Genomic DNA, 25,586 nt, shown 5'->3' with positions numbered 1-25,586 from the left:
AACATGAGAGAGAGCACAAGCAGGGTGAACCACAGAAGGAGAGGGAGAAGCAGGCTCCCTGCTGAGCAGGGAGCCTGACGTGGGGCTCAATCCCAGGACCCCGGGATCATGACCTGAGCTGAAGGCAGACGCTTAACTGACTGAATCACCCAGGTGCCCTGAAAAACCAAATTCTTGAAGAAGATTGACGTTGGAGGTTGAACCCTCCTAGATACTAAATACACTGTAAAGCTGCAGTACTTCAGGGGAGTCGTACTGTCGTAGGGTGAAAGAACAGCTCAGTGTGACACAACAGTGAATTCAGAAGTGGACCTATACATATGTGACCACCTGACCAATGTCTGTGCCATTCAGTGTGGAAAGGAAGGTAATGTAACAACCAGATAGGCATACGGGGGGGAAAAAAGACTTGACCGCTACGTCAAACCATACGGGTAATTTGAAGTGGCTTGCAGGCCTCAATTCAGCAGCTAAAACCATGAAACTTCTAGGAAAAAAAAACACAGGAACTGAGAGAATATCTGTATTTGAAAGAGGCAAAGATTCCTAATATAGGACAAAAAAATTATGGGATAAACTGGACCTCAACAGAATTAAAATGTCTGCCATTTCACATTCACCATTAAAAAAATGAAAGACAAGCCACAGAGTGATAGAATGTATCCATGATGTGTGAAAGGATAATAATGAACTCCCACAAATCAATAATCAAGAGATAATTCAACTTTTAAAAGGTAAAGATCCCTGATCAGGCACTTTACAAAAGATGGCCGGTAAGAATCTGAAAAGGTGCTCAAAGACAAATGAAAACAATATAAGACCAATTTCTAGGCCTCCATTTCGTTTTACAGGTAAATTTTCAAATGAAACATCCCATACAACTTAAGAAGTTAAAAGATGAGGCAATATAAAGAAAAACTAGATGAAATAGAAAACAGAAACTGTAAAATACTATGTGAAAGAAAGACAAGATTGCAAATTTTGGCAGAGAGCTGGGAACTTACAAAAAAGATATAGCAGACTTCCGGGGAAGATGGTGTAGGAGGATCCTGGGGTCACCTCATCCCAGGATACAGCTAGATAACACCCACATCAGCGTCTATAACCCAGAAAGTAACCTGAAGACTGGCGGAACAGACTCTCCACAGCAAAGTGCAGAGAAGAGGCCACATCAAAGCAGGTAGGAAGGGTGGAGACAGTTGTGATCCAGACCCAGGACTGTCTGCAGGAGGGAGGGATGCCTGAGGCATTGAGAGCTCACATGAAAATCAGAGGGGCAGAATTACACCAAGTCTTACAGTCAGCAGGGCATAACAGCTGGAACTTCAAAAATCAGCCAGCCCAGCCCTGGGAGAGCCTGGGGGTGAGAGGAAATGGATTCCTGGCCTTAAAGAGGCAGCACAACAAATGGCCGTGCCGAGACAGCACAGAAGCAACGGTCTGAAAAATGCTGGGTTATACGAGAACACTGACTTACTAATCTCAGAGCCAAGTGCTGGAGGGGCAGGGATGTTTGAAAGACTTTTCCAAGAAAAAAAGAGCTTGTGGGTGCTATCTGCCTCCCTACATACAGCACCTCTGGGAACCAGGGCAACAGGAACACTCTCCACCTGTCTTGCTAAGAGCATGCCCCACCCCTGCACTCTGCTGCAGATGCCCATCTCTAACCTGGCCAGCTTCTGCACAAGTTTTGAGCACCTCTGATCCCCTCCTACAGACCTGTCCTTCCAGTACACACCCGGCCGGAACCCACCCAAAGCAGCGCCAAAGCAGCGCCACGAGCCTGGCAGTGTGCAAGCAGCGCTGACAGGAGCCAACATCACTCCAAAGTGACTCCTGCCCAGGGAGAGGGGACAACAACCACACACAACAGTCCAGCTACGGCCCCAGCTCTGGACTGGGAGCAGACATCTGGTCTGGCTGGACTTTAGCACCCTACTAACATCAATGGACAGATCAAGCACACGGAAAATAAACAAGGAATCAGTGGCTTTGAATGACACGCGGGACCAGGTGGATCTAACAGACATATTCAGAACACTCCATCCCCAAACAGCAGCATACACTTTCTTTCCAAGTGCACACGGAGCATTCTCCAGAACAGATCATGCATTAGGCCACAAAACAAGTCTCAACAAATTAAAAAAGACTGAAGTCATGCCATGAATCTCTTTCGACTACAACAGGTATGAAAGTAGAAATCAACCAGAAGTAAAAAATCTGGAAAGTACACAAATATGTAGAGACTAAGTAACGTGCTACTAAACAATGAATGAATGCGTCACCAAGAAATCAAAGAGGAAATCAAAAAGTACATGGAGACAAATGAAAACGAAAACACTACGGTCCAGAATCACTGGGATGCGGCAAAAACTGTTCTAAGAGGGAAGTCTAGAGCACCACAGGCCCACCGCAAGAAGCAAGAAAAATCTCAAACAACCTAACGTTACACCTAAAGGAGCTGGAAAAAGAAGAACAAACAAAACCCCAAACCACTAGAAGGAAGGAAATAATAAAGATTAGAGCAGAAATAAATGAAAACTAAAAAAACAATAGAACAGATCAATAAAGCCAGGAGCTTGTTCCTTGAAAGACCAACAAACCTTAAGCCAGACGCATCCAGAGACAGAGACAGAGACAGAAAGAGGACTCAAAGTCAGGACTGAAAGAGGAGCAGTGACAGCCAACACCACGGAAATACAAAGGCTCACGTAAGAGGGTATATGAAAAATTACATGCCAACAAACTGGACAACCTAGAAGAAATGGATAAATTCCTAGAAAAATAAGTAACCTCCCAAAACCAAATCAGGAAAAAATAGAAAATCTGAACAGACTGATCACCAACATTGAAATCGCATCAATAATCAAAAAACTCCCAACAAATGAAAGTTCAGGACCAGACGGCTTCACGGGTGAATTTTACCAAACGTTTAAAGAAGAGTTAATACCTGTTCTTCTCCAACTGTTCCAAAAGATAAAAGAGGAAGGGAAACTTCCAAATTCATTCTATGAGGCCAGCATTACCCTGAAACCAAAACCAGATAACGGCACCACAAAGAAAGAGAGCTACAGGACAGTATCTCTTAGTAACATAGATACCAAGATACTCAACAAATACTAGCGCACCGAATCTAAGAATACATTAAAAAAATTATTCGTCACAATCAAGTGGGATTTATTCCTGGGCTTGCAAGCATGGTTCAGTATGTGGAAATCACGTGATATGTCACATCAACAAAAGAACGCATAGAAACCATATGATCATTTCAACAGATACAGAAAAGGCATCTGACACAATTCAACACCCACTCATGAAAAAATTCTCGACAAAGTGGGTTTAGAGCTAACATACCTGGAGATGATAAAGGCCATATATGAAAAACCCACAGCAAACATCATGTTCAGTGGGCAAAAACTGAGAGCTCTTCCCTGAGATCAGGAACAAGACAAGGATGTCCACTCTCACCACTTTTATTCAACATAATACTGGAAGTCTAGCCAGAACAGTCAAAAAAGAAAGAGAAAAAGAAATTAAAGAAATACTTGAAGTACAGAAAGCAGATGTGGATGGGGTGTAGAAAACAAATATAAAATTTTCAACTTAAAAATACACAAACTGGGGGCACCTGGGGGGCTCAGTTGGTTAAGCAGTGTACTTGATTTCAGCTCAGGTAGTGATCTCAGGCTCATAAGATCAAACCCCGTGTCGAGCTCCATGCTCATGAGGGAGTCTGCTGAAGATTCTCTTTCTCCCTCTCCTGCTGCCCCTTCCCCATCTCTCTCTCTCTCTCAAATAAATCTAAAAAAGAAATACAATAACTGAAATTTAAATCTCAATTGACAGGGTTAATAACATATAGACACAGAGGGTAATTTAGTGAACTAAAAGATCTGAAGAAAATAATCCAGAATAAATTATCAAGAGAGAAAAGATGAGAAAACGTGTAAGAGACCAAGGATAGAGTAAAAGACCTTACATATGGACTGCAGTCTCAGGAGGAAAATAGGGGGAGGGGAGAGTAGGTCAGCAGGATGGGAAGAAATGGCAGAAAAACCTCCAAATTTGACCAAGAAATGAAACTGTAGAGTCAAGGAGCCCTATGAAGTCTAAGTAGAATAAAAATGTATATTTTTAGGCATCTCATAATAAATCTTCTGAAAACGAAACTAATAGAAGCCAGAAGAAAACAAATTCTCTTCAAAGTAACAACACACTGGCAGCTCACTTTAAAGAAAAACAAGGGAGGCCAAATAACAAGAGAATGAAAATGTCACAGTCCTTAAAATTGTTGCTAACCCAGAATTCTATACCCATTAAAAATATCCTTCAAGAGTGACAATGAAATAGACATTTTTATGGGGTGCCTGGGTGGATCAGTTGGTTGACTGACTCTTCGCTTCCGCTCAGGTCATGGTCTCAGCATTGTGAGATTGAGCCTTGCGTCAGGCTCTGTGCTCAGGGGAGAGTCTGCCTGAGATTCTGTCCCTTTCCCTCTGCCCCTCCCTCCAGTCGTGTACTGGTGCTTGCTCTCTCTCAAATAAATGAAACTTTTTTTTTTTAACATCATTTTTAGACAAAAACTAAGGCATAAGTCACTGGTACACATACATTGAAGGAAATTCTGAACGAAAAAGCTCCTAGAGGGAAGATTAGAGGCGAGAAGAAATGAAAAAACACAATAAATATGCAGATATAGATGAATATTGACTGTATGAAAAAGGTATTTTGAGACTGAAAGTCAACATAGAATTGAAAAAAAGTAAATGTTAGGAGGGGAGTAAAGGCAATGAAAATGTTTTATGGTCTTTCCACTGCCTGGGAAACGGGTAAAAGAAGATTAGACTGTGATAAGGTAAAGATGTATGCTATAGTATTTAGAATAATCATTAAATGAATAGTAAGAGAAAGTAAAATTTCCAAGCTAATAGTGGGAGGAAAAAAAGCATAAGAAAATACATCTCTAACAAATTCAGAAGAACACAGGAGAGAAAAAGGAACATGGAACAGCATAGGACAAATAGAAAATATATGATAAGATAATGGATTTAAGCTAAAATATACACTTGGTGCTGAGCAACATGGGTTTGAACTGTGCAGGTCTACTTATAAGTGGATTTTTTATAGTGCACTATTATAAATGTATTTTCTATCCTCTTAATATTTCCTTTTCTCTAGCTTAGTTTACTGTAAGAGTACAGTATATAATACAACATAAAAATACGTATTAATCAACTGTTATTGGTAAGGTTATCGGTAGCTAAGTTTGGGGGTGTCAAAAGTTATATGTGGGGGCGTCTGGGTGGCACAGTCATTAAGCGTCTGCCTTCGGCTCAGGGCGTGATCCCGGCATTGTGGGATCGAGCCCCACATCAGGCTCCTCTGCTATGAGCCTGCTTCTTCCTCTCCCACTCCCCCTGCTTGTGTTCCCTCTCTCGCTGGCTGTCTCTCTCTCTGTCAAATAAATAAATAAAATCTTTAAAAAAAAAAGTTATATGTGGATTTTTGAGCAGGGTGTCAGCACCCCTAAGTCCTATACTGTTCGAGGGTGTGTATATGCAATTACACTAAATGTGAATGGACAAAATTTAAAAACAGAATCAAGAAATAAAACAGAACCCAAATTATATGCTTTTTACAAGAGATACATCTAAAACAAGGATATAGAAATACTGAAAGTAAAGGATAGGAAACCATGCCATGTAAATAATAACCCAACAGAAGCTAGTGTAGCTACAGCAATTTCAGAAAAACTAGACTTAAAGGCAAAATTCATAAGAGATAAAATTCAACTCACATATAGTAAATCTGAATTTGATAACATGGCCTCAAAACATATAAAGGAAAAATCAGAACTACAGTAGGAAATACACAAGCCCAAAACCATAGTGGGAAATTATAAAAATTCCTCTTTCAATAACTGATACTATATTCACAAACACAATGTCTCAGTACAAATGACATAAGCAAAATGCAGTAGGCAGCTTTAAACTTCCATCATTCCACAGAAGCATTGAAAAAGAACCAGAAACTATCAAAACTAACTTTTTCAGAACTCCAGAAAGCAGTTAAAGGTTTATGGCAACCAAGCAGAAGTAAAAGACAAATCAAGAAAAAGGCAAATTTTTTATTAAAGATTTTTTAAATTTGAGAGCATAAGAGAGCAAAAGCAGGGGAGAGGCAGAGGCAGACCACCCACTGAACAGGGAGCCAGATGCGGGGCTCGATCATAGGACCCTGGGATCATCACCTGAGCTGAAGGCAGACGCTTAACTGCCTGAGCCACCCAGGCGCCCCTAGGCAAACTTTTTAAAAGAAGAAAAGCACTATGGTGTTTTTACTGGCCCCAGGCCCTACTCATCCCTAGCTTTATAGCTGTCTAGAGGAGGGCGGCCTATGTTCCCAGTGTGGGAGCCCGGTCCTTGGTTCTAGAGGGAGCAGAGATCTTACTCACAAATTATTATTTTTAAAGATGCCAATATTTTTAGAAGATTTATTTTTATTTTTTTTGAGAGAGAGAGCATGAGCGGGAGGGGCAGAGAGAGTGGGAGGGGCAGAGAGAGTGGGAGAGAGAATCCCAAGGAGACTCTGCCAAATGTGGAGCCTGAGGAAGGGCTCAATCCCATGACCATAAGATCCTGACCTGAGCCAAAACCAAGAGTTGGGCCAACTACACCACCCAGGCGCCCCCTACAAATTATTGTGTATGTCTATTCTAACCTGTGTACAGGCCACCTGACAGACTGACACAAGGTACACATATCTGTACATATTTGCAACTCTCTAAGGGCAGAAAAGTGGCAGGCATTGCTCAAAAACATTGTAAGGCAATTAAAAAATCCACAGTTAATTGGGGCCAAAGGTTACAATCAAGATATATGTAGATTGTCTAAAAGCCATAGTAGAAAAGCATGAGAGAGAGTTTCTTTGGGAAATGAGGGCATTGGAAAGTGTGTGTGTGCTGGGGAATTTAGAAAGCCATGCACATCTCTATTCAGGATACACGGTCAGAAAAAGAAACAGAAAAACCTAAGCTTTCACCACTAGTCACAATGCAAGCAAGAAGTGAGGGCTTGGACAAATTGTAAATGGCCTGGCTAAGTGTTGAAGGAGTCCCCTAGCCCTGAGCCAATCTGTAAAGACTGGGAGAGGTGTTTTTTCATCTCCTGATATTCAAGGAAATCTCAAGCTAATATAAGCTAAGCCTTCAACAATCAAAACCAGCAAATACTGAGAAAGAGGAGAATCTGATTTCTAGAGTTATTAATTATAATATGCAAATGCCTGGCTTTCAACAAGAAATCACAAATTATACAGAAAAACAGAAAAGGACAGCCCATCAAAAGGGAAAAATTAACAGAAACTGTTCCTGAGGAAAGCTAGACATTGGACTAAAGACTTTAAGATTTATTTATTTGCTTTTAGAGCAAGAGCAAGAGCACATGAGTCGGGGGACGGGGGGAGAAGGAGAGAGGGAGAAGGAATGAGAATCCTCAAGCAGATTCCCTGCTGAGTGTGGAGCCTGACTCAGGGCTCGATCCCAGGACCCCAAGAGTTGGCCACCTAACTGAGCCATCCAGACACCCCTGGACTAAAGACTTGAATCAGCTGTTTTAAATATGTTCAAAGAGCTAGAGGAAACCATGTACAGACTGAAACCAGGATAACTATGCAGAACATCTTGAGAATATCAATAAAAAATTATAAAAGGAACCAAATAGAAATATCAGAACTGAAAAATGTAACTGAAATTTGAAAATCTGCTAGAGGGACTCAACTGATTTGAGCAGCAAATAAATAATCAGCAAACCTGAGATCATACAATTGAAATTATCCAGTCTGAGGAGCAGAAAGAAAAAAAATGAAGAAACCTATACAGAGCCTGAGAGATCTATGGGATACTGTTAAGCAGGCCAATATATACATTATAGGAATTTCAGGAGGAGAGAGAGAGGAGGCAGAAAAAAATACTTGAAGTACAGAAAGAGAGGACTGTCAAGTAAGAATTCTATATCCAACAGAATGATTCTTCAAGAATGAAGGAGAGCGGCGCCTGGGTGGCACAGTCGTTAAGCATCTGCCTTTGGCTCAGGGCGTGATCCCAGTGTTCTGGGATCGAGCCCCACATCAGGCTTCTCCACTATGAGCCTGCTTCTTCCTCTCCCACTCCCCCTGCTTGTGTTCCCTGTCTCACTGGCTGTGTTTATCTNAAAAAAAAAAAAAAAAACTAAAAAAAAAAAAAAAAAAAAGAATGAAGGAGAAACCAGACTCCTGGATAAACCAAATCTAAGACAAGTTGTTACTAAAAGGTCTGCCTTACCAGAAATGGTAAAGGGAGTCTTACAGACTGACGTGGAAGGATAAAAGCCACATGAAGAAATAAAGAAGATAACTACATAGATAAATATACTGTACTTTTGGTTTTAATTCCTTTTTTCCCTATATGATTTAAAGGGCAAATGCTTTATGCAATAACAATAAATGTTAATGGGCACACGGTGTATAAAGATTCAGTCAGTAGGGGAAAATACAAAGGGGGAGAGATGGAGATGTATAGGAGCAAAGTGTTTATGTGCTATTGAAACAAAGTTGGTATTATTCAAACTAGGTCATTTTAAGTTTAAGATGTTAATTGTAATCCCTAAGGGAACCAATTAGAAAAATAACTAAAGTATATAACAAAGTAAAGAAGGGAATAGAAATTATACAATACAAAAGAACAACTAAATTTAAGGCAATAACTGGAGGAATTGAGAAATAAAAATCTATAAGACAGAAAACAAATCGATGAAAGTCAGAATTCCTTCCTTATCCCCAATTTCTTTAAATGTAAATGTATTAAACTTTCCACTTAATAAGCAGAGATTAGCAGAATGGTTAAAAACGCATGGTTGGGGCGCCTGGGTGGCACAGCGGTTAAGCGTCTGCCTTCGGCTCAGGGCGTGATCCCGGCGTTATGGGATCGAGCCCCACATCAGGCTCTTCCGCTATGAGCCTGCTTCTTCCTCTCCCACTCCCCCTGCTTGTGTTCCCTCTCTTGCTGGCTGTCTCTATCTCTGTCAAATAAATAAATAAAATCTTTAAAACAACAACAACAACAACAAAAAACGCATGGTCAACCTATATGCTGTTACCAGAGACTGACTTTAGATACAAAGACACAAAGAAGTTGCACGTAAAAAGATGGAAAAAGAGAGCTGGGATGGCTATTGTATTACCAGACAAAACTGATTTTAAGTCAAAAAAGGTTATAAGAGACAAAGAAGAATACCGTATATTGATAGAAGTTGATATATAAGGTATAACAATTATATATGCACCTAAAACAAAGCCCCAAATTATATGATGCAAACATAGAACTGAAAGGAGAAACAGACAGTTCTATACTAACCATTGTAGATTTTAATACTTAAATATCAATAAAGGTTAAAACAATGAGACTGATAAATAAGGAAAGAGAGGACCTGAAAAGTACCTGAAGCCAATTAGCCCTAATAAAACTGTACCTAACAAGAGCAGAATGCACTTTCTTTTCAAGTGCATATGGAACCTCTCCAGAATAGGCCATATATTAGACCACAAAACAAGTCTTAATAAACATAAATAATATAAATACAAGTCTAAAAAGACTGAAATATTATAAATTATCTTTTCAACAATGAATGAAATTAGAAATCGATAACAAAAATACTAGAAAACTGTTATAAATACAGAAACTAAACACATAAACAACCAAAGGGTCAAAGAAATAATCACAAGGGAAATTAGAAAATAACTTGAGACAAATGAAAGGGAAAACACAATACATAAACATTTATGAGATAAAGCGAAAGAAGTTCTCGGAAGGAAATTTATAGCTGTAAATGGCTACACTGAACAAGATCTTAAATCAATAATCTAACTATACATCATAATAAAGTAGAAAATAGGAAGTCATAAAGAAAATATAATGAATTAGAAATGAAACCAAAAGTCAGTTCTTTGACAAGATCAGCAAACTGACAAAGTTTTAGCTACCAAACTGGATAATTTACATGAAATAGAAAAATCCCTAGAAACACAAACTACCAGAGCTGACTCAAGAAGAAATAGAAAATCAGAATAGACCTATAACAAGTAATGAGATTGAATTAGTAATCAAAAACCTCTCAACAAAGAGAAACCAGACTTTATAGAAGAATTAACACCATTCTTTCTCAAACTCTTCCAAGAGTTAAAGACATAGGAATAATTCCTAACTCCTTCTATGTGGCCAGCATTCCAAGGCCAGATAGATACATCGCAAGAAGATTATAGACTGATAACCCAATGAATATTTATGCAGAAATCCTCAATAAAATATTAGCAAACTGAATTTAGTAGCATAATAGGAGTATATACACCATGACCAAGTGGGATTTATCCCAGGAATTAATGCTAGGGTGGTTTAACATGAAAATCAATCAATGTAATACACCAATAACAAGATAAAGGATAAAGAAACCTACAATCATCTCATTTAATGCAGAAAAAGTATTTGACAATATCCAACTCTCCTTCATAATAAAAGTACTCAACAAACTACAAACAGAACAGAACTCCCTCAATGTGATAAAGACCGTATATGAAAATCATTACATAACATTATATACTCAATGGTGAAAGTCTGTAAGCTTTTCCTTCAAGGTCAGGAACAAGAAAAGCATACCTGTTTTTGCCACTTCTGCTCAATATAATATTAAAAGTTCTAGCCAGAGAAGTTTTCTAGCCAGGCAAGAAAAAAAAGGCATCCAAATTGGAAAGGAAGAAATAAAATGATCCCTGGTCAGAAATGACAAAATCTTACATGGAGATAACCCTATAGAAAGCATAGGCTCCTGGTGCACACAGACACACACAGAGCTAATCCATGAATTTAGCAAAGTTGCAGGTTACAAAACCAGTAGCATTTCTATACAATAACAACAAACAATCTGAAAGGAAATTAAAGCAGTTACATTTACAATAGCAGAAAAATCATAAAATATTTAGGAATAACTTCAAGGAGTTGAAAGACTGACACTCTGAAAGCCACACAACTGCCAAAGGAAATTAAGGTGTAAATAAATGGAAAGACATCCCATGGTCATGGATTGGAAGACCTACATTGTTACTGTCATACTACCCAAAGTGATCAACAGATTCATTGCAATCACTGTTAAATTCCCAATGGCATTTTTTCAAGAAATAGAAAAAACCGTCCTAAAATTCATATGGATTCTGAAGGGACCCCAAATAACCAAAACAATCTTGAAAAATTAAAACAAAGTTGGAGCACTCGTACTTCCTGATTTCAAAACTTACTACAAAGCTACAGAAATCAAAACATTGTGATACTGGAAAAAGGACAGACATATAGCAATGAAACAGAACAGAGAACCAAGAAATAAACCTTTGCAAATATGGTCAATTCATATTCAACGAGAATACCAATTCTATTCAATGGGGAAAAGGAGAGCCTTTTCAACAAATGGTGCTGGGAAAACTGGTTATTCACATGCAAAAGCATGAAACTGCACCGTTACCTCATACCATATATAGAAATTAAACTGGATAAAAGGCCTACACGTAAGAGCTAAACTCTACTAAACTCTTAGAAAGAAACAGAGTTTCACAACATTGGATTTAAAAATATTTCTTGTCTAGGACACCAAAGAGATTGGCAACAAAAGAAAAAGATAAATTGGTCTTCATGAAAATTTAAAACTTTTGTGCATCAAAAGACACTGTCCAGGGGCACCTAGGGTTAAGCATCTGCCTTCGGCTCAAGTCATAATCTTGGAGTCCTGGGATCAAGACCCATGTCAAGTGCCCTGCTCAGTGGGCAGTCTGCTTCTCCGTCTCCCTCTGCCCCTCCCCTCTGCTCATGTTCTCTCTCTCTCTCTCTCTCAAATACATAAATAAATTTTAAAAAATAAAAATAAAAGAGACACTGTCCACAGAGTAAAAAGGCAATCCATAGAATGGGAAAAAGTATTTGCAGATCTGTATTAAAATCCAAAAAATACAGAGAACTCCTAAAACTCAAAAACAAAACAACCGATTAAAAAATAGGCAAAGGACTTGAACTGCTATTTCTCTAAAAAAGATCTACAGATGGCCAGTAATCACATGAAAAGAGGCGCAACGTCCCTGATCATGAGGGAAATACTAAGGAAAACCACAGTGAGATACCACAGTGGTATTAGGATGGCTACTATTAAAAAAATGAGAAAATAAAAAGTGTTCAAGAATGAAGAGAAGCAAACCCTTGTGCATTGCTGGCAGGAATGTAAAACGGTGCAGCCACAGTGCAAAACAGCTTGCAATTCCTCAAAACTTAAAAATAGAATTATTATATGATGCAGTGATTCTGCTTCTGGGTAGCCTTTCAAAAGAATTGAAAGCAGGGAGTCAAAGCAGTGCTGGCGCACCTAGCTCCTGGCTGCGCTGCTCACAGCAGCTCATAGGTACCAGCAGCCCAGGTGTCCCTCAGTAGATAAACGGACACCATGTTCTGTGTACTTACGCTGAATGTCATCCAGCCTTAAAGAGGAAGGACATCACGACACATGCTTATAACACGGACGAACCTTGAGGACATTATGGTGCGTGAAATAAGCCAGTCACAAAAGGACAAATACTGTAGGATTCCACTTACACAGGAACCTACAGTAGTCGAGTCCATACAGGCAGAAAGTAGAATAGTGGCTGCCAGGGACTGATGGGGGGGGGGGGCAGCGGGGTGGGAAGTTCTTTCTCAGTGAGCACAGAGTTTCAGTTTTGCAGGATGAAAAAATTCTAGAGATGCATGGTGGTGATGGTTGAACAATATTAATGCTCAATGCACTTAAAACTAGCACTTAAAAATGACTAAGATGGCAAATTTTATGTCATATATTTTGCAATTAAAAATTGGAAAAAAATGAAGTTTTACATTTTTAATGAAAAAGTGTAGTTGACCTAAAATATTAAATCAGTTCACGGCGTACAGCGTCGTGATTCAGGATACACACACATTACAAAATGCTCACCGTGGTAAGTGTATTACAACACTGCTGACTGTGTTCCCTGCTTCTTCCCATCCCCGCAAGAGTAAAGGCCTGCTGTGGCGCAGCTGCATGTCAGAAACGTTACACTGAGTGAAATAAGCCAGACAGGAAAGGGCAAACACTACATGATGCCACTTACAGCCGTAGAAAGTAGAATGAAAGTTACTGGGGGCTGGATAAGCAGAGGAACCAGAGGCGGGGACTGGAGAGTATTTTTTCTTAGAAGTTTCTATCAGGGATGGAGAAAGTTTTAGAAATCGATGGTGTGATGGCTGCACAACATTGTGAACGTGCGGAGTACTGCTGAATTACACACTTAAAAATTACTGAAATGGTGAATATTACATTATACAGATTTACCACAGTAAAAAAATATTTTAAAAAATCTTAATAAGACTCCCTGCCATTCAAACAATGGGATTAGCGAGCTGGTAAGAATGGGGTACGGCCTGCAAAGGTATGAGAGCCCATGTGCTGGAGTCCAGATGGCGAGGCAGAGACTCTCCTGCCCGGGCCCAGGGGCAGGACCCCGACAGGGCCAGGGGGACGCTCACTTGGTCACAAAATACCAGAGAGGGGGTTTGAGGCGTTAGGGCTCCAGGGCTGCCACCGTGGGAAGGGAGCTGCCATCACTGGTCACTTGGAGGGCACCGTGTGCATGGCGGGAGTACGGAGAGCATCAGGGCAGCAATGGACAAGACTGACTGACGACTGGGCTGAAAAGCCAGTCCCAGCACATTTTAAAGAACTGAAAATATCCAAAGTTTGTTTTCTTATGTGGTGCACTTAGGGTAAGAAGAGTATGAGGAAATTAATAAGTACATTGCTTCAAACCACAGTGGAAATCACAAAATAATTTGAACTGAAGGTTAAAGAAAACACTACATATCAAGACCTTTAGGATCCAGATAACACCAGGAGAGGGATTTTTATAGGTTTAAACGCCTGTATTATAAAACCGGAAAGGCTGGAAATCTATGACCTGCACATCTCAAGAAACATTCTGGAACAAAACAGCTGCCCAGATATATAACGAAGGAGATAATAAAAGGAGAAACGAAGGACACATAAAGAGCATATCAGAGCCAAAACGAGTTCTTTGCGAAGGCTAGTCAGATTTATGAGCCCTGAATCGGCTGCACCGGGTGGGGGGGGACACACGCGGAAGCCACCAACATCAGAAACGAAACACGCAACATCACTTCAAACTGAAGACACGGTGTTATGAGCAGCTAAGTCAATTTGAAAACTTAGATAAATTTAGGTATTTACCAAATGTTAGAAAAGCACGCCTTAACAGAAAGAAAAAAATAGAAAATCCAAATAGCACAGAAAGTATAAAAGAAATTGAATCCGTAACGAAAACCTTACCCTCAGGGGATGGAGAGATGAGGGAGAAACACAGCAAAGTGTCAGCCACAGCGTGCAGGCAGGGGCACACGAAAGTTCACTGTGCAATTTCCAACACTTCTGTATGTTTGAAATTTGTCGAAATAAGAGGTCACAGGGGAAACTTCCCACACTCAAAGAACTCCCAGACCAGACGGGTTCACCAGTGAACTTCGCTAAACATTTCAGGAAGAAGAACAGCCTTGCACGGGCTCCTCCGCAAGACCGAGCCGGGAACGCTCCTCCAGGGAGGCGGGGACGTTGGCACACGGAGCCCGAGGCGGCAGCTCCTCACGCCGCCCGATGCAGGCTGGGCACCCCACAGCTGGCACCCAATGCCCGGGGCCGCTCCCAGCCCGTCCCTTCCGCCCGGGCCGCCCGCTGCGCCCCACTTACAGCCTGTGCCTCGCCGGCGGCCGGGGGCCAGCGCGCCGTGACCTCCATGCCGTGCAGCCGCTGCGTCTGCTTTAGCTGGTTGAGCGACGGCTTCAGCTGGGCGGCCCCCACCGTCTTGCTTGTCCACTCGTCCACCAGCTTGTGCAGGTCGTCCGTGAAGGTGCCTCTCTTGTTGTTGCTGTTGTTTGCCTGCGCCTGGATGTGCAGGGTAGGCTGGGGGCCCGGCTCAGGGCCCGGGACCAGGCTGCTGGTGGAGGACCCTGGGGAAGCACACACAGGCCCAGTTGGTGACACTGCACACAGCGCCGCCGGCCAGCTGCAGTCATTCGCACAGCGCTCTTGCTTAGGCCAGGCAACACCTTGCTTCAGGAGATGGTCTGCATTTGGGGGCCCACGTACCCGTTGTAGACACTCTGGAACATGTCCACAGGCCACAAGGACCGGGCTGTGCCTGGCAGCTGTCACCCATCGGAGCTGGGCCAAAGGACAGGACCCAAGCCGCTGGCAGCCTTACTCGGCAGCCACTCTGTGCCCACGCTGCCCAGGAACCCCAGACTCCCACGTGCGAGGGAGCTCAGAAAACTGGGGGCAGAATCCCAAGGCCTCTGCGCCCTGAACGGGAAAAAAACGTGACCGTGCCGAGTGCTTCGCCTGTCCGTCCGGCAAAGGGAAAAGGCATGACAGGCTTGGTCATCGGCATGCTGGTGAATGAATGTTAATGGCTTAGTGGTTTGGAGATTTAAGACACAAAATTGTGCCTCTCCTCCCCAGATCATGTAGGGAAGGTATCAGTAAAGGGTACAAACACCCAAAGCCTTCCGCTGTGGGCCCCCAAGCTCTGAGCCGTTTGTGGGGTGCAGGGTGCCTGTACTTGCAGGAACCGGGGTCCCAGCTTGCCAGGAAGGCCCAGGAACTGTGTTTCGGGGGGGCTGGACAAAGAAGTCACACTCACTTACTTCCACTGAAAGATTATTTTTAAATGACCAACATGGGGCTTTTTAATTCTTTTTAAATTGTGTCCCCCACCCCCCAACATACAATTTCTGATTAGCAATTTCGAATAAGCCAATTTAAAATGCTTCTTCATTAAAAAGCATAATGACCATCTCTTCAAACAAGCCGTTGCAAAACGTAGTGTAGAGTGGCAATGAAAAGCACAGACACGAACAGTTCAATATTAGTGATGGGATTGTACACACACAGCTATTCTATATGAATGTTTCAGCCAGAAAAGAAGAGGAAAAAAAAACCCAAAAAGGTGTGAAGGGAGGGTGGTGGGCGGCCTAGGTGGACTGGTACCCATTTCATCCCGGCATCTCTCCTCGGGGACACTCATCTTTAGCAGTTCAAGGACATACTCATTCCTATGGTTTTGGAAAAGGAGCCAATTAACGATTGGTAATGTGTGGACATTCCGGGGAAGGGGAGTGTCAGTGTGTCAACCGGCCAGGACACACACACTCTAGGAGCCATGGAGACGCGAGGGGCACCCGCCGGTGGCTTTCCCTCCAGGCGGAGGCAAAGCAGTGCCCTTGGAGGGTGGGCACGGAGCAGACGCCCGCCCGCCGGCCGCGGAGACCCTGACGTGCACTAGCCACATGAAAGCCCATGCGATGGAGAGCGGACAAGGGGTAAAAAACCCGATAATTACGACTGCTGTGCTCTTTGCCTAGACAGAGACGCTTCAGGGCAGACCCTGCAAGGGAAGAAGAAACGACACAAGACCACAGGGTTAGGCAGGACAGCACACACGGGGGACAAGCCACCACACTCTAAGCACAAGTCATCAGTGTGCAAGGAGGAGCAAAGGCCAGCGCGTCAGAGAGGGGACCAGCCACCTGGGCTAACCGGGCGGCCCCGAGTCAGGGTTCACGTGAGCTTTGCCGAGGGGCGGAGGTGCAGGGCCAGGCCCCAAGCTTCAGGTAGAAGTGGGTGTGTCTCTAAAAGCGTATTCAAAGAAAGAAAAAAAAAGAAAGAAAGAAAGAAAAAATGAAAAAGCAAAGCGCACCACTTGGTTTTCAGACGAGGCTTCTGGAGCCCCACTGATTGAGGCAAAAAACCCACTAAAAGCCAGCCAGGAGAGCTCAGCAGAGCCGCCGGCTCTGTCTGGCCAGTAGGCCATGGGAGGTTTGTTTTCCAAGTGCAAAAAGATACATTGTTTTGCAGGTTTGAGGCCAAGCCCGGATCCCCGGCGGCTGCCATGACCAGACCAGTGGTGCACGCCCGGGGGAAAGTACAAGGGGTCCTGTCTAGCGGGGTGGGAAGCACGGCTGCCCCCAGTTTCCTGCACTGCTGCTGCGTCGTCTGGTGTCCCGAGTGCACCGGGACAGGGAGGTTGGCGCTCTTCCACCACTAAGCATCAGGCCCTGCAGTCCCGGAGGCTGTCCCTGCCGTCTGGCCCATCCTGACGGTCAGCGCCCACCTGAGGGCAGGTGAGCTGACCCTTCGGGGAGCCAGGCAGGTGCAGTGCGATGGGCAAGGACAGCTGGGGCGTCCCCAAGGTCACTCAGCAAGGCTGTGCTATCAGAGAGGGTCCTGCGCTCCTGCCCCAGCCCCTCACCAGAGCAGGACGCCCGCACACCCACACTCCCTGAGGGTGCCTTGCACCCTTTGCCGGGGAAGGCACGTCGCCACCCCTGTGTTTGAGGAGAGAGGACAAAGGTCAGCCCAGGCTCCAAATAAATTATTCTTTTAGTGCATCCTGTGTGCAGAGGCTGAGCTGGGGAAAGGGAGACGATGTCTGCAACATGCAAATAAAAATGAAGGGGCTGGACAAGAGTGGTCCAGACTGGTCATCTCTCAGCGGGAGCTGAGAAGGGCCTTTGCTGGTCTGTGTCCTGACATGGAATCCCACCGGGAGCACTGGGCTCTCTGGAGTCTCCGTGGCACTCGGGTCCCAGGCTCTGACTGTGCGGGGCACCAGGTGGGGCACAGACTTCCCCATCCAGATCCTGTGGTCTCAGGAGTCCCGTACAGACGGCCCAAGAACATGGGGTCAACCGATCAGCCAGGTCCCTGCAGCCTGACAGCAGCAGGTTCCTTCAGGGCGGATTCCCACCATCCTCTAGACAAGAACGACAGGAGCTGTCTGCTGGGAACCACCAGAGAAGCCTAGGCCTGTGGTCAGGGCCCCAGGGGTGAGGCCATCGGCCACCAGCCACCATGCTCAGAGCTGGAAAGCAACACTGGCCCACAGAGGCCTCCACACCCCCACTGGGCACGGCCCACGGTGACCAAAGCACAGACACTCCCTGCCCTCAGTGAACCTTTAATCAGAAGCTGACTGGACTCAACCCACCTCCACACCGAGGGCATGCGGTCCGGCACAGTGCAGGGCTGCAGCCGAGCAAGGACCATGTGTCTGGTGATGAGCCTTCACTCATGCCACTGCCCTGCCCATCCTCAGGGGGTCCCCTGGACCTCCTCCCCAGTGCCTGTGCCCTGCCCTTGATGCCCAGCATGCAGATGGCTGATGAATACGCCTCCACCTAGCCCCACTCACCCTCCTCCACGCCAGGATATACGCTGCATTCCTCCCCGAGCCGCTGAGCCACGAGACAGCCATGCAAGGGCACTGGGGACACATGGGGTCCACAGGAAACCCACACACAGCAGGAGGTCTCCCCTGCAGGACTTCTGTCCTTAGCCACGGCCTTGGGAAGAGCCGGCTTGAGGCCCAGAACTGTTTGGGGAAGCTTCCACCTGGGCAGGGGTGGAGGTGGAGAGCCACGTGGCCAGCCATTGGGAAATGTTCTCCCAGGCTGTGAAAGGGACACAAGTTGCTTCTGGTGTGGACAGCCAGCCCTGTCAGGTACCACCACCATCCAGACCCTCGCTGGGTCTGCCAGGAAGATGCCACAAATCCAAGGTTCTCTGCCATGGACAGACTGCCGGGCCTCGTGGCCCCCACCACACTTGCTGCTCGCCGCAGCCTTCAAATACCGAGGAGGCTCCCAAGGAGCCCCAGGGGCAGTGGCCTTGGCGCGGACCAGCCAGAGGCCTCCCGCCTGCCCCGCGATGAGAGGCACGCCTCCAACCGGTTGGTCTCACCCTGCACGGCGGCGTTAGACACTCGGTTCTGGCATTGGAGACCAGTGAGCTGCCAGCACCAACATGCCCCTGAGCCATCAAGTCCTCACACCGCTGAGCGAAGTGCCAGAACTTGTCCATGAAGCATGAAATGGGATGTGTCCCTGCTCTGCCCTTCCCTGCGGTGACTCCCCCAAGGACAGCCCAGCCTGGGCAGACCTTCGTGGGGGGTGGCCGCCTCCTTGGCTGCCTGAAGGCCCTCTCCCATGCCCACTGTGGCAGGTCCCCACAGGGAGGGTCCAGGACACCAGGGTGAGGGCAGCGCCTGGCCACCGCACAGGGACAGCCTCCTTGGGGGTCCCAGGGACAGACTTGCTGCAGCACGGACGGCAGGCCGATGGGTGCACGAGAGAAACACAGAGCAGATCCGGAGCTGTGTGCGCAGACACGACCGGAGGTATCGGCACCTGCGTCTAGTCAGGTGCGTTGGAGCCAGAGGTGGGGGGAGGCTGGACAGCAGCTCCTGACCACTAGAAGCTTCTGCAACTCGACCGTAGCCCCTGAATCCTGAAACGCGGCCTCCTAGTTTCCCCAAGCCCATCGACCACGAGGAGGGGTCTGTGCCCAGGGCTTCACCCTGCCTGTACTCTGTGGAGTCCGGCCCTTCCCTCCCGACAGCAGGCCTGTCCAGGTGCCCGCCCAAGGAGGCAGCCAGTCTTCACCCTTGGCACGCCCTTCCTCCCAGGCCTGGCCACCTTTCCCATGTGGGGTCCCCTCCTGGCCTCCTGGGGCTCCACTCCCGCTTCATTATCTCTGCACGTCACAGAACTGGGGCCTACTTTCCGTACTTTGTAACTTAACACAGACTTTGTTTTCCCAGAGCCTTGTCTCCTGTTCCGTGCAAGGCTGTGCACAGAAAGCCTCTGGGCTTCAGGTCTAGCTGCAGGTCGTACCAGCTGCACCCACGCCCCGCGGCTGCAGCCCTCCCCTTGCTGCTGGCCCGGATCCCAGAGACCCAGACTCCGGAGCGGGCCCACCTCTGGGTTTTCCCGCAGCCCTGCCCTGAATGCCCTTCTCTTTGCCACCTCTCAGCCCTCGAGGCTGTGACCAGGCCTTCAGGGGTGCCTGCGCAGTCTTCTCTGGCCTCCGAGCTCCCCAGTCACCAGGGAAGCAGTTGGCTCTGGCTCTTGGAGGAGCCCGGCAGGCTGGGCAGACACAGGCGCACAGCCCTGGGAGGGCGCATCTGCAGGTGAGCGGGCCCAGGGCCATGATCTGCCGCATGCTCTCCTGACCAGTAACCTCAGAGCCTGTGGGGGCCACGCCTTGGCCGAGACAACCAAGACCTTGGCCAAGTCGTGCCTGAAAAGGGCCATTATGGAAAAGGCAATGTCACGTGGGGCACAGCACCAGAGAAGACGAGGCCCCTCAGGCCGGCACACTCCACCACTCAAAATCAGCCCTGCCTGGGCCAGGCGCCCTGTCTGCCACCAAGCCCTGCCTTACGTGCTACTTTCCTCTTGGCTACAGAGACAGAAGTAAAACCTAAAGGACTTGCTCCTGCTGTGCCTCCAATTTTTTTTTTTTTAAATCTTGGAATAACGGTAAAACAAATGAAAACCCGTAAACAAGAACGCAGAACCACATGGTACAAACGTGGAGCGGGGAGACCTCAGAGGAGCACACGGTGCCTGACCGCTCGCATCTTTTCACCCCACGCACCCCAGGGAAGGCACTGCTTGCTCTAAGCCCCCGCTTCCTGTCCCTGAGCAGAGGCTCCCAGCAGCAATGCAGCCACGCATCTGACCACGAGATGCCTAGAGACCCAGGTGCCCTCACCCCATCATCCCCAGGAGACAGTCACGTGCACCTGGGCGGAAGATGACCACTGAGTGACCCAGGGAGGAAGTGCCCAGACCTCACCCCGTGCAGCTAACCAGCAGCTCAGCTGGGACACCTGTTAGGAGACGAGGACCACTGGACGGTCCCTGGGAATCTCTGAGGTTCTGTGTCTGCCTCTGCTGCCGGGAGGACGGTGACCCGGCCCCTCTGATGGGGAGGGATGCCCACCGTGGACATGGCCTCAGGTCCCGACAAACACAATGTATCTTTATCGGACCAGCAAAAAGCCACGTGCCCCAAACCAGCATTTCCAACCCAATTGAGAGCTTAATTTTTGTGTTAAAAAACAAAAACCTGAGAACCCCACAGCTTTGGATTCATTTTCCAGTTATTCTGAAGGAGGACATAACTTGGACTGCCCTGAGCAGGTGCGCCCTTCCTGGACAGGAGTCCTGGTTGCCAGCAGCGCATCCCAGGAACCTGAGGGCCACCAGGGCTGAAGTTTGGTCGAGCAGAGCTCGGAGGAGCTGTGTGACTGACTTCGTGTCTGAGGGCTGTGAGGCGAGAGCGGGTCACCAAGTAAAGTGCTCCAGCTAGAGACCAGGAAGGGCCGGGCCAGAGGGAGAGCCAGCACGGAGGCTGGGACTTTCCAGGACACTGAGAGGTTCCCCAGGTGACCAGAGCACAAGGAGGGGTGGGGTGTCCTAGCTGGAGCACCTTCTCTCAGCCTTTCCACATGCAGGGAGCGGGCGTGGGGTAACGGTGCTGAGTGCTGCGGCCCTTGTACGGAAGTCACGCCCTCCAGTGACCGCCTAGAAGTGTCTCAGCTCGCTACATGCATGTCTTCAGAATCCAGACACGTGTGAGACACACCATGCGTCTAGAGAAGGCCGGGGCTGTCTTTTTGTTGTCGCTGGAACTGGGGACAGCGGACGTGTGTATGTACCACAATTGCAACAGAAATAAAACTACGTCCAACGTAAAAAATACAAAATTAAACAAACGGGTGAGGAGAAAAACGCAGAGCGCTTTGGGGGCCTGGGGGGGCAGGGTGCCCGAGGCTGGGGTGGGTGAGCCGCTGCACATGCTTCTGGCGCCGGGCGTGAGCCGAGTCATGCGCTGGCCTGTTCTGGGGCCGGGAGGGCGGGTGGGGGCAGGGCTCTGCGCCTGGTGTTGAACAGGTGGCTGCAGTGGGTGGGGGAGGCATCCTACAGAATGTATGGAAGGTGATGAAGACAGGGAGGGGCGGGGAGAAACCAAGGGCCAGGAGGTGATAAAATACAAAGAACAAATACAGACAGATGGACACAGACACGGGTCCACTGAGGAATCGAGCGCGAGGTTTGCTACTAGACTTATAGGTCAGTCTCTCAGACGTTGGGTGGTAAACCGTCCAGCCTGCAAATGAATATAGAGGGAAGAAAACAAAGAGACAGGCATCAAGTACAGTCCCTGGGACTCCTGACACACCACCAGCCACATCCGCCTCGTCACTTAGCATCCGCGGCTGCACCTAGCCCAGCCCAGAGGACCACAGCCGCTGGCCGCGGATGGAAAGGAGGCACCGCTGCAGCACAGGAGAAGCGGACCCTGGGAGGGCGTGCGGGGCGGGCAGGGGCGGGCGCCGTCAGCGGTCACCACGACTTCTCTGGACAGAGATGGTGGGGATGGAGCACCCCCTCGCGCGGCCGCTGCACCCACGGCAGAGGTGACGAACATTCCTCCTCCAGGCAAACCCCCAGCTCCGGAGCTGTGCCCTCACATCCCCCTAGCCGTCCCTCCGGACAGAAGGCCCTGTGCTTAGAGGGCGGCCGGGTGGGCCGGGCCGGTGCCTGGGGACCGGCGCGGAGCACACGGCCGACGGGCCCAGTGGCCCTGGCGCCTTCCCCGGGGCGGCTCTAGCAAAGCACGCCTCCCTCGGAGCCTCACGCAGCAAGACTCACTGACGGGCGGGCCACCCACTCTCTTATGCAAAGGCTACGTCTACTGGCTTTTCCTCCGACGCCTGGGCAGCCTCTGCGCCGCTCGCGCCCCTCTCACTCCACGGGGCCCTGCGCACCCAGCACATGCTCGGAGCCGGGCAAGCTGGGAATCACCTGGGCCGTGCGCTCCGCCTCCGTCAGTGGCTAAGCCGGAGCAGATGTCTGCAGACAGGGAGGCCCGCACGGAGCAGGGCTGCTGGGTCTGAACTGCCTTCCCACACGGGTCTGAAGCTGCCGTGGGCCCCGCCCCGGCTTGGGCAGGGTCCTTAGCAGGAGGGGCTCTGCTGCAGTCTGACAAGTGACCTGGGGGAGGGGGGGAGAAGGGGTGACAGGCACAGTGAGGCGCTGTGGGTCAGACCGGCCAGCGCAGAGTGCATCTGTCCTCCCTGCTCATTGCTGGGTGACCTTGGGGAAGCAGCGTCCCTGCAGGCAGAGGGCACGTGGCCTGGTTGCCCGAGTGCCCGTGTCAGGAAATGAGAGCTCAGTTGCCACCGCCGTGCCAGGCTTACGGAGTGCCAGTGTGGCACATCTGGAGAGGCGCAGCTGGGCCCAGGGGCCTGTGCCGGTCCGGCCCACTCTAACCAGTTTCCAGTTAGCTTCAGAATCCTCCTGGAATTCAGGTAATCTGTCTAACTTGCAGTTCCCTGACACGTACCCTGCGGGCTCATGGGCAGCTCACCACTGGCTTCCCATCCAGCACAGCCCGGGGTGCGGGGGTCGGCGTGCACCCTCCGTGCCTGGGCATCTGCCCCAGCCCCCCCCCGAAAGGCAGCTGCTCTACTCCCCACTTTCAGCAGGTGACAGGTGCCCGAGACATGGGCAGAGGGAGCAGCCCCAGCCCCAGGCAGCACCGTGCAGCAAGGCAGGCGAGAGACCCCTGAGCCGCCGCGTCCCTCGTACGGGGCAGCCCACCGGCGGCGGAGAGCTCCCAGCACGCCTGCCGTCTCACGGTGGGCCGACACTCTGGCCCCTCACACCTGCAAAGGCTTCCCAGCTCTGGTGAAAGGAGATCGGAGAAGTGCTCTTCCAGGGGTGGGCGCCAGCCTCCCGCCTGCCCGCCCCCGGCCCCAGCCCGACCAGCACCCAGGAGGGGACACACCTGTGCTGGAGGCCACGACCTTGAGCTGCTGCACCAGCGGGCTGAGCAGCTTCCCCGCCTTCAGCTTGCTCTTGCTCTTTCTTACGGCCGGGCGGGAGGGGCCGTGTGGAAGAGGCCCAGGTTGGGGGGCAGCGGCTTGCCCAGGCGGCGGTACAGGGCCTCGATCTCCTGCTTTTGCTGGCTCTGCAGCTCCGAGATCTCCTTAAGGTGCCTGCAGGAGGGGAAGGAAGGCGGTGGGCATCCTGGTTGTTTCCAACGCAGAGGCTGTCCAGGACAGCCCTCGGCAGGCAGGAAGGGCGTGAGGGTGGGGTGCGCAGCCCCCGGGCCCGCAGGGCAGATGGACCGGGACCCCTCGGAGGCAACAGGCACACTGAAGACTTTCAGTCTTCCTCTGAGCCAAGAGGGCCCTGCTGGGGGTCTCCTGCGCGCACACACCCAACGACACCGAAGGGCACGAGGAAGAGCCTCAGGAGACTGAGGTTGTCATGACGCTGCCACGTCAGGGGTTGGGGACTGAGGTATGACGAGTTCACATCTATGCTCACAACACACACCGCAGTGAAGAGAGCACCCAGCACTGAGAGGCTGCCTCAGCCCCTCCGGCACAGAAGAGTCACTTCCTCTGAGACGGAACCACAGGAGAGGCAGCACAGGTGGGGGACGCCCACGTGAGCAAGTCATCAGCCGGGGACCTGTGGTTCCGGGAGCTACCTGCCAGGGGGGCTCCGGATACAGGCAACACCACCCCCTGGACACACGGGTGTGAAGCAGCCATGAAGAGCCAGGTACAAATACTGACTGGGTGAGGGAAGTTTCTAGAACAAGCCAGAGAAGGCCCCTCCCTTGGGGACCCGCTGGCCCAGCCCACAGCCACTGTGCTCGCCTGCCCACTCGCCCGCCTAAAACCCCTGGGCGATGCCAGCCCCTCAGGTGTGTGTGAAGGGCCTGGCTGCCCTGGCCAGGGGGCTCAGCCCCTCGGCCACACCGGGGCCCATCTTCTCGCCGCTTGGTTAGGAGACGGGGGTTTCTCCTGGCTGGACCGCAAAGCAAATTCTGACTTCACCTCTTGTATCTTCAATGCCTGCCAGACCTTAGGAGAATGATTCTAAACAGAAGACTGCCTGTTGCGTGAGATTAGCTTCTGAGGTGGTGATATTTGGAAGTGCAATTGCTGAGGAGGACGAGGGACGACGGGTCGTCTGCAGCATCTGACTCAGGAGGACCTGGGGCCCCCACTCCGAGGCTCCTGCCCCCGGGGCTGCGGCAGGTGTCTCAAAGCACCAGGCTCCTGGGGCTCTAAGAACCACAAGTGCCCCCCCCCAGCCAGGGCCCCACGGGGTCTGAGCAAGCAAGGCTACCTCTGTCAGGTGCCATCAGCTCCCCCCAGTTCAGGTACAGAACCTCCCTGCCCCCCTCCTAAATGCTCGCCCCTTTCCGCTGGGATCCATGCCCCTCTACCAGGCAGGAGCCGGGACTTACTATTGCTGACTTCCTCTTCCTCAGACTCCCCAAAACCCCTCCTCTGATGCAACTCTGGCACTTGCCCCACCCCCACCTCCAGGCCTCGCCCCCTCAGAGCCCAGGGTAGCTTCCCCCCGGCCCCTCTCCAGCGCCCCCCCCAGCTCCCCCTTTGGCTCCCCCTTGTTCCTGTGGACCACAGGCTCCCAGGGCGACCACCACCCCCGGAGTGAGAGTGTACAGACGAGCCCCTTCACCCCCCGACACCCCGCCAGGACATCTGTCCCTGGACCAAGCCCCTCCCTGATCGCCTCCGAGTCCAGTGGCTGCTCGGAGCCCGAGCTC

General features: G+C 49.2%; 1 protein-coding gene across 1 annotated transcript in view; it reads right to left on the bottom strand.

Annotated features, from left to right (window-relative positions):
- WNK2 (WNK lysine deficient protein kinase 2) overlaps positions 1 to 25,586 on the bottom strand; it is a gene marked incomplete at its 5' end in the record, with an annotated part of 118,708 nt that overhangs the window by 4,144 nt on the left and 88,978 nt on the right. Inside the window, 6 exon segments of the mRNA XM_034647307.1 lie at positions 14,835 to 15,094; positions 16,486 to 16,530; positions 22,002 to 22,100; positions 22,799 to 22,987; positions 23,784 to 23,873; positions 23,876 to 23,994. Of these exon segments, the coding sequence (XP_034503198.1) occupies positions 14,835 to 15,094; positions 16,486 to 16,530; positions 22,002 to 22,100; positions 22,799 to 22,987; positions 23,784 to 23,873; positions 23,876 to 23,994 (802 nt within the window).

This window comes from Ailuropoda melanoleuca, chromosome 17 (assembly GCF_002007445.2).
Source record: "Ailuropoda melanoleuca isolate Jingjing chromosome 17, ASM200744v2, whole genome shotgun sequence".
Taxonomy (NCBI): domain Eukaryota; kingdom Metazoa; phylum Chordata; class Mammalia; order Carnivora; family Ursidae; genus Ailuropoda; species Ailuropoda melanoleuca.
Note: the sequence above shows the minus strand (reverse complement) of the source record. Positions and strands in the feature narration are given on the sequence as shown.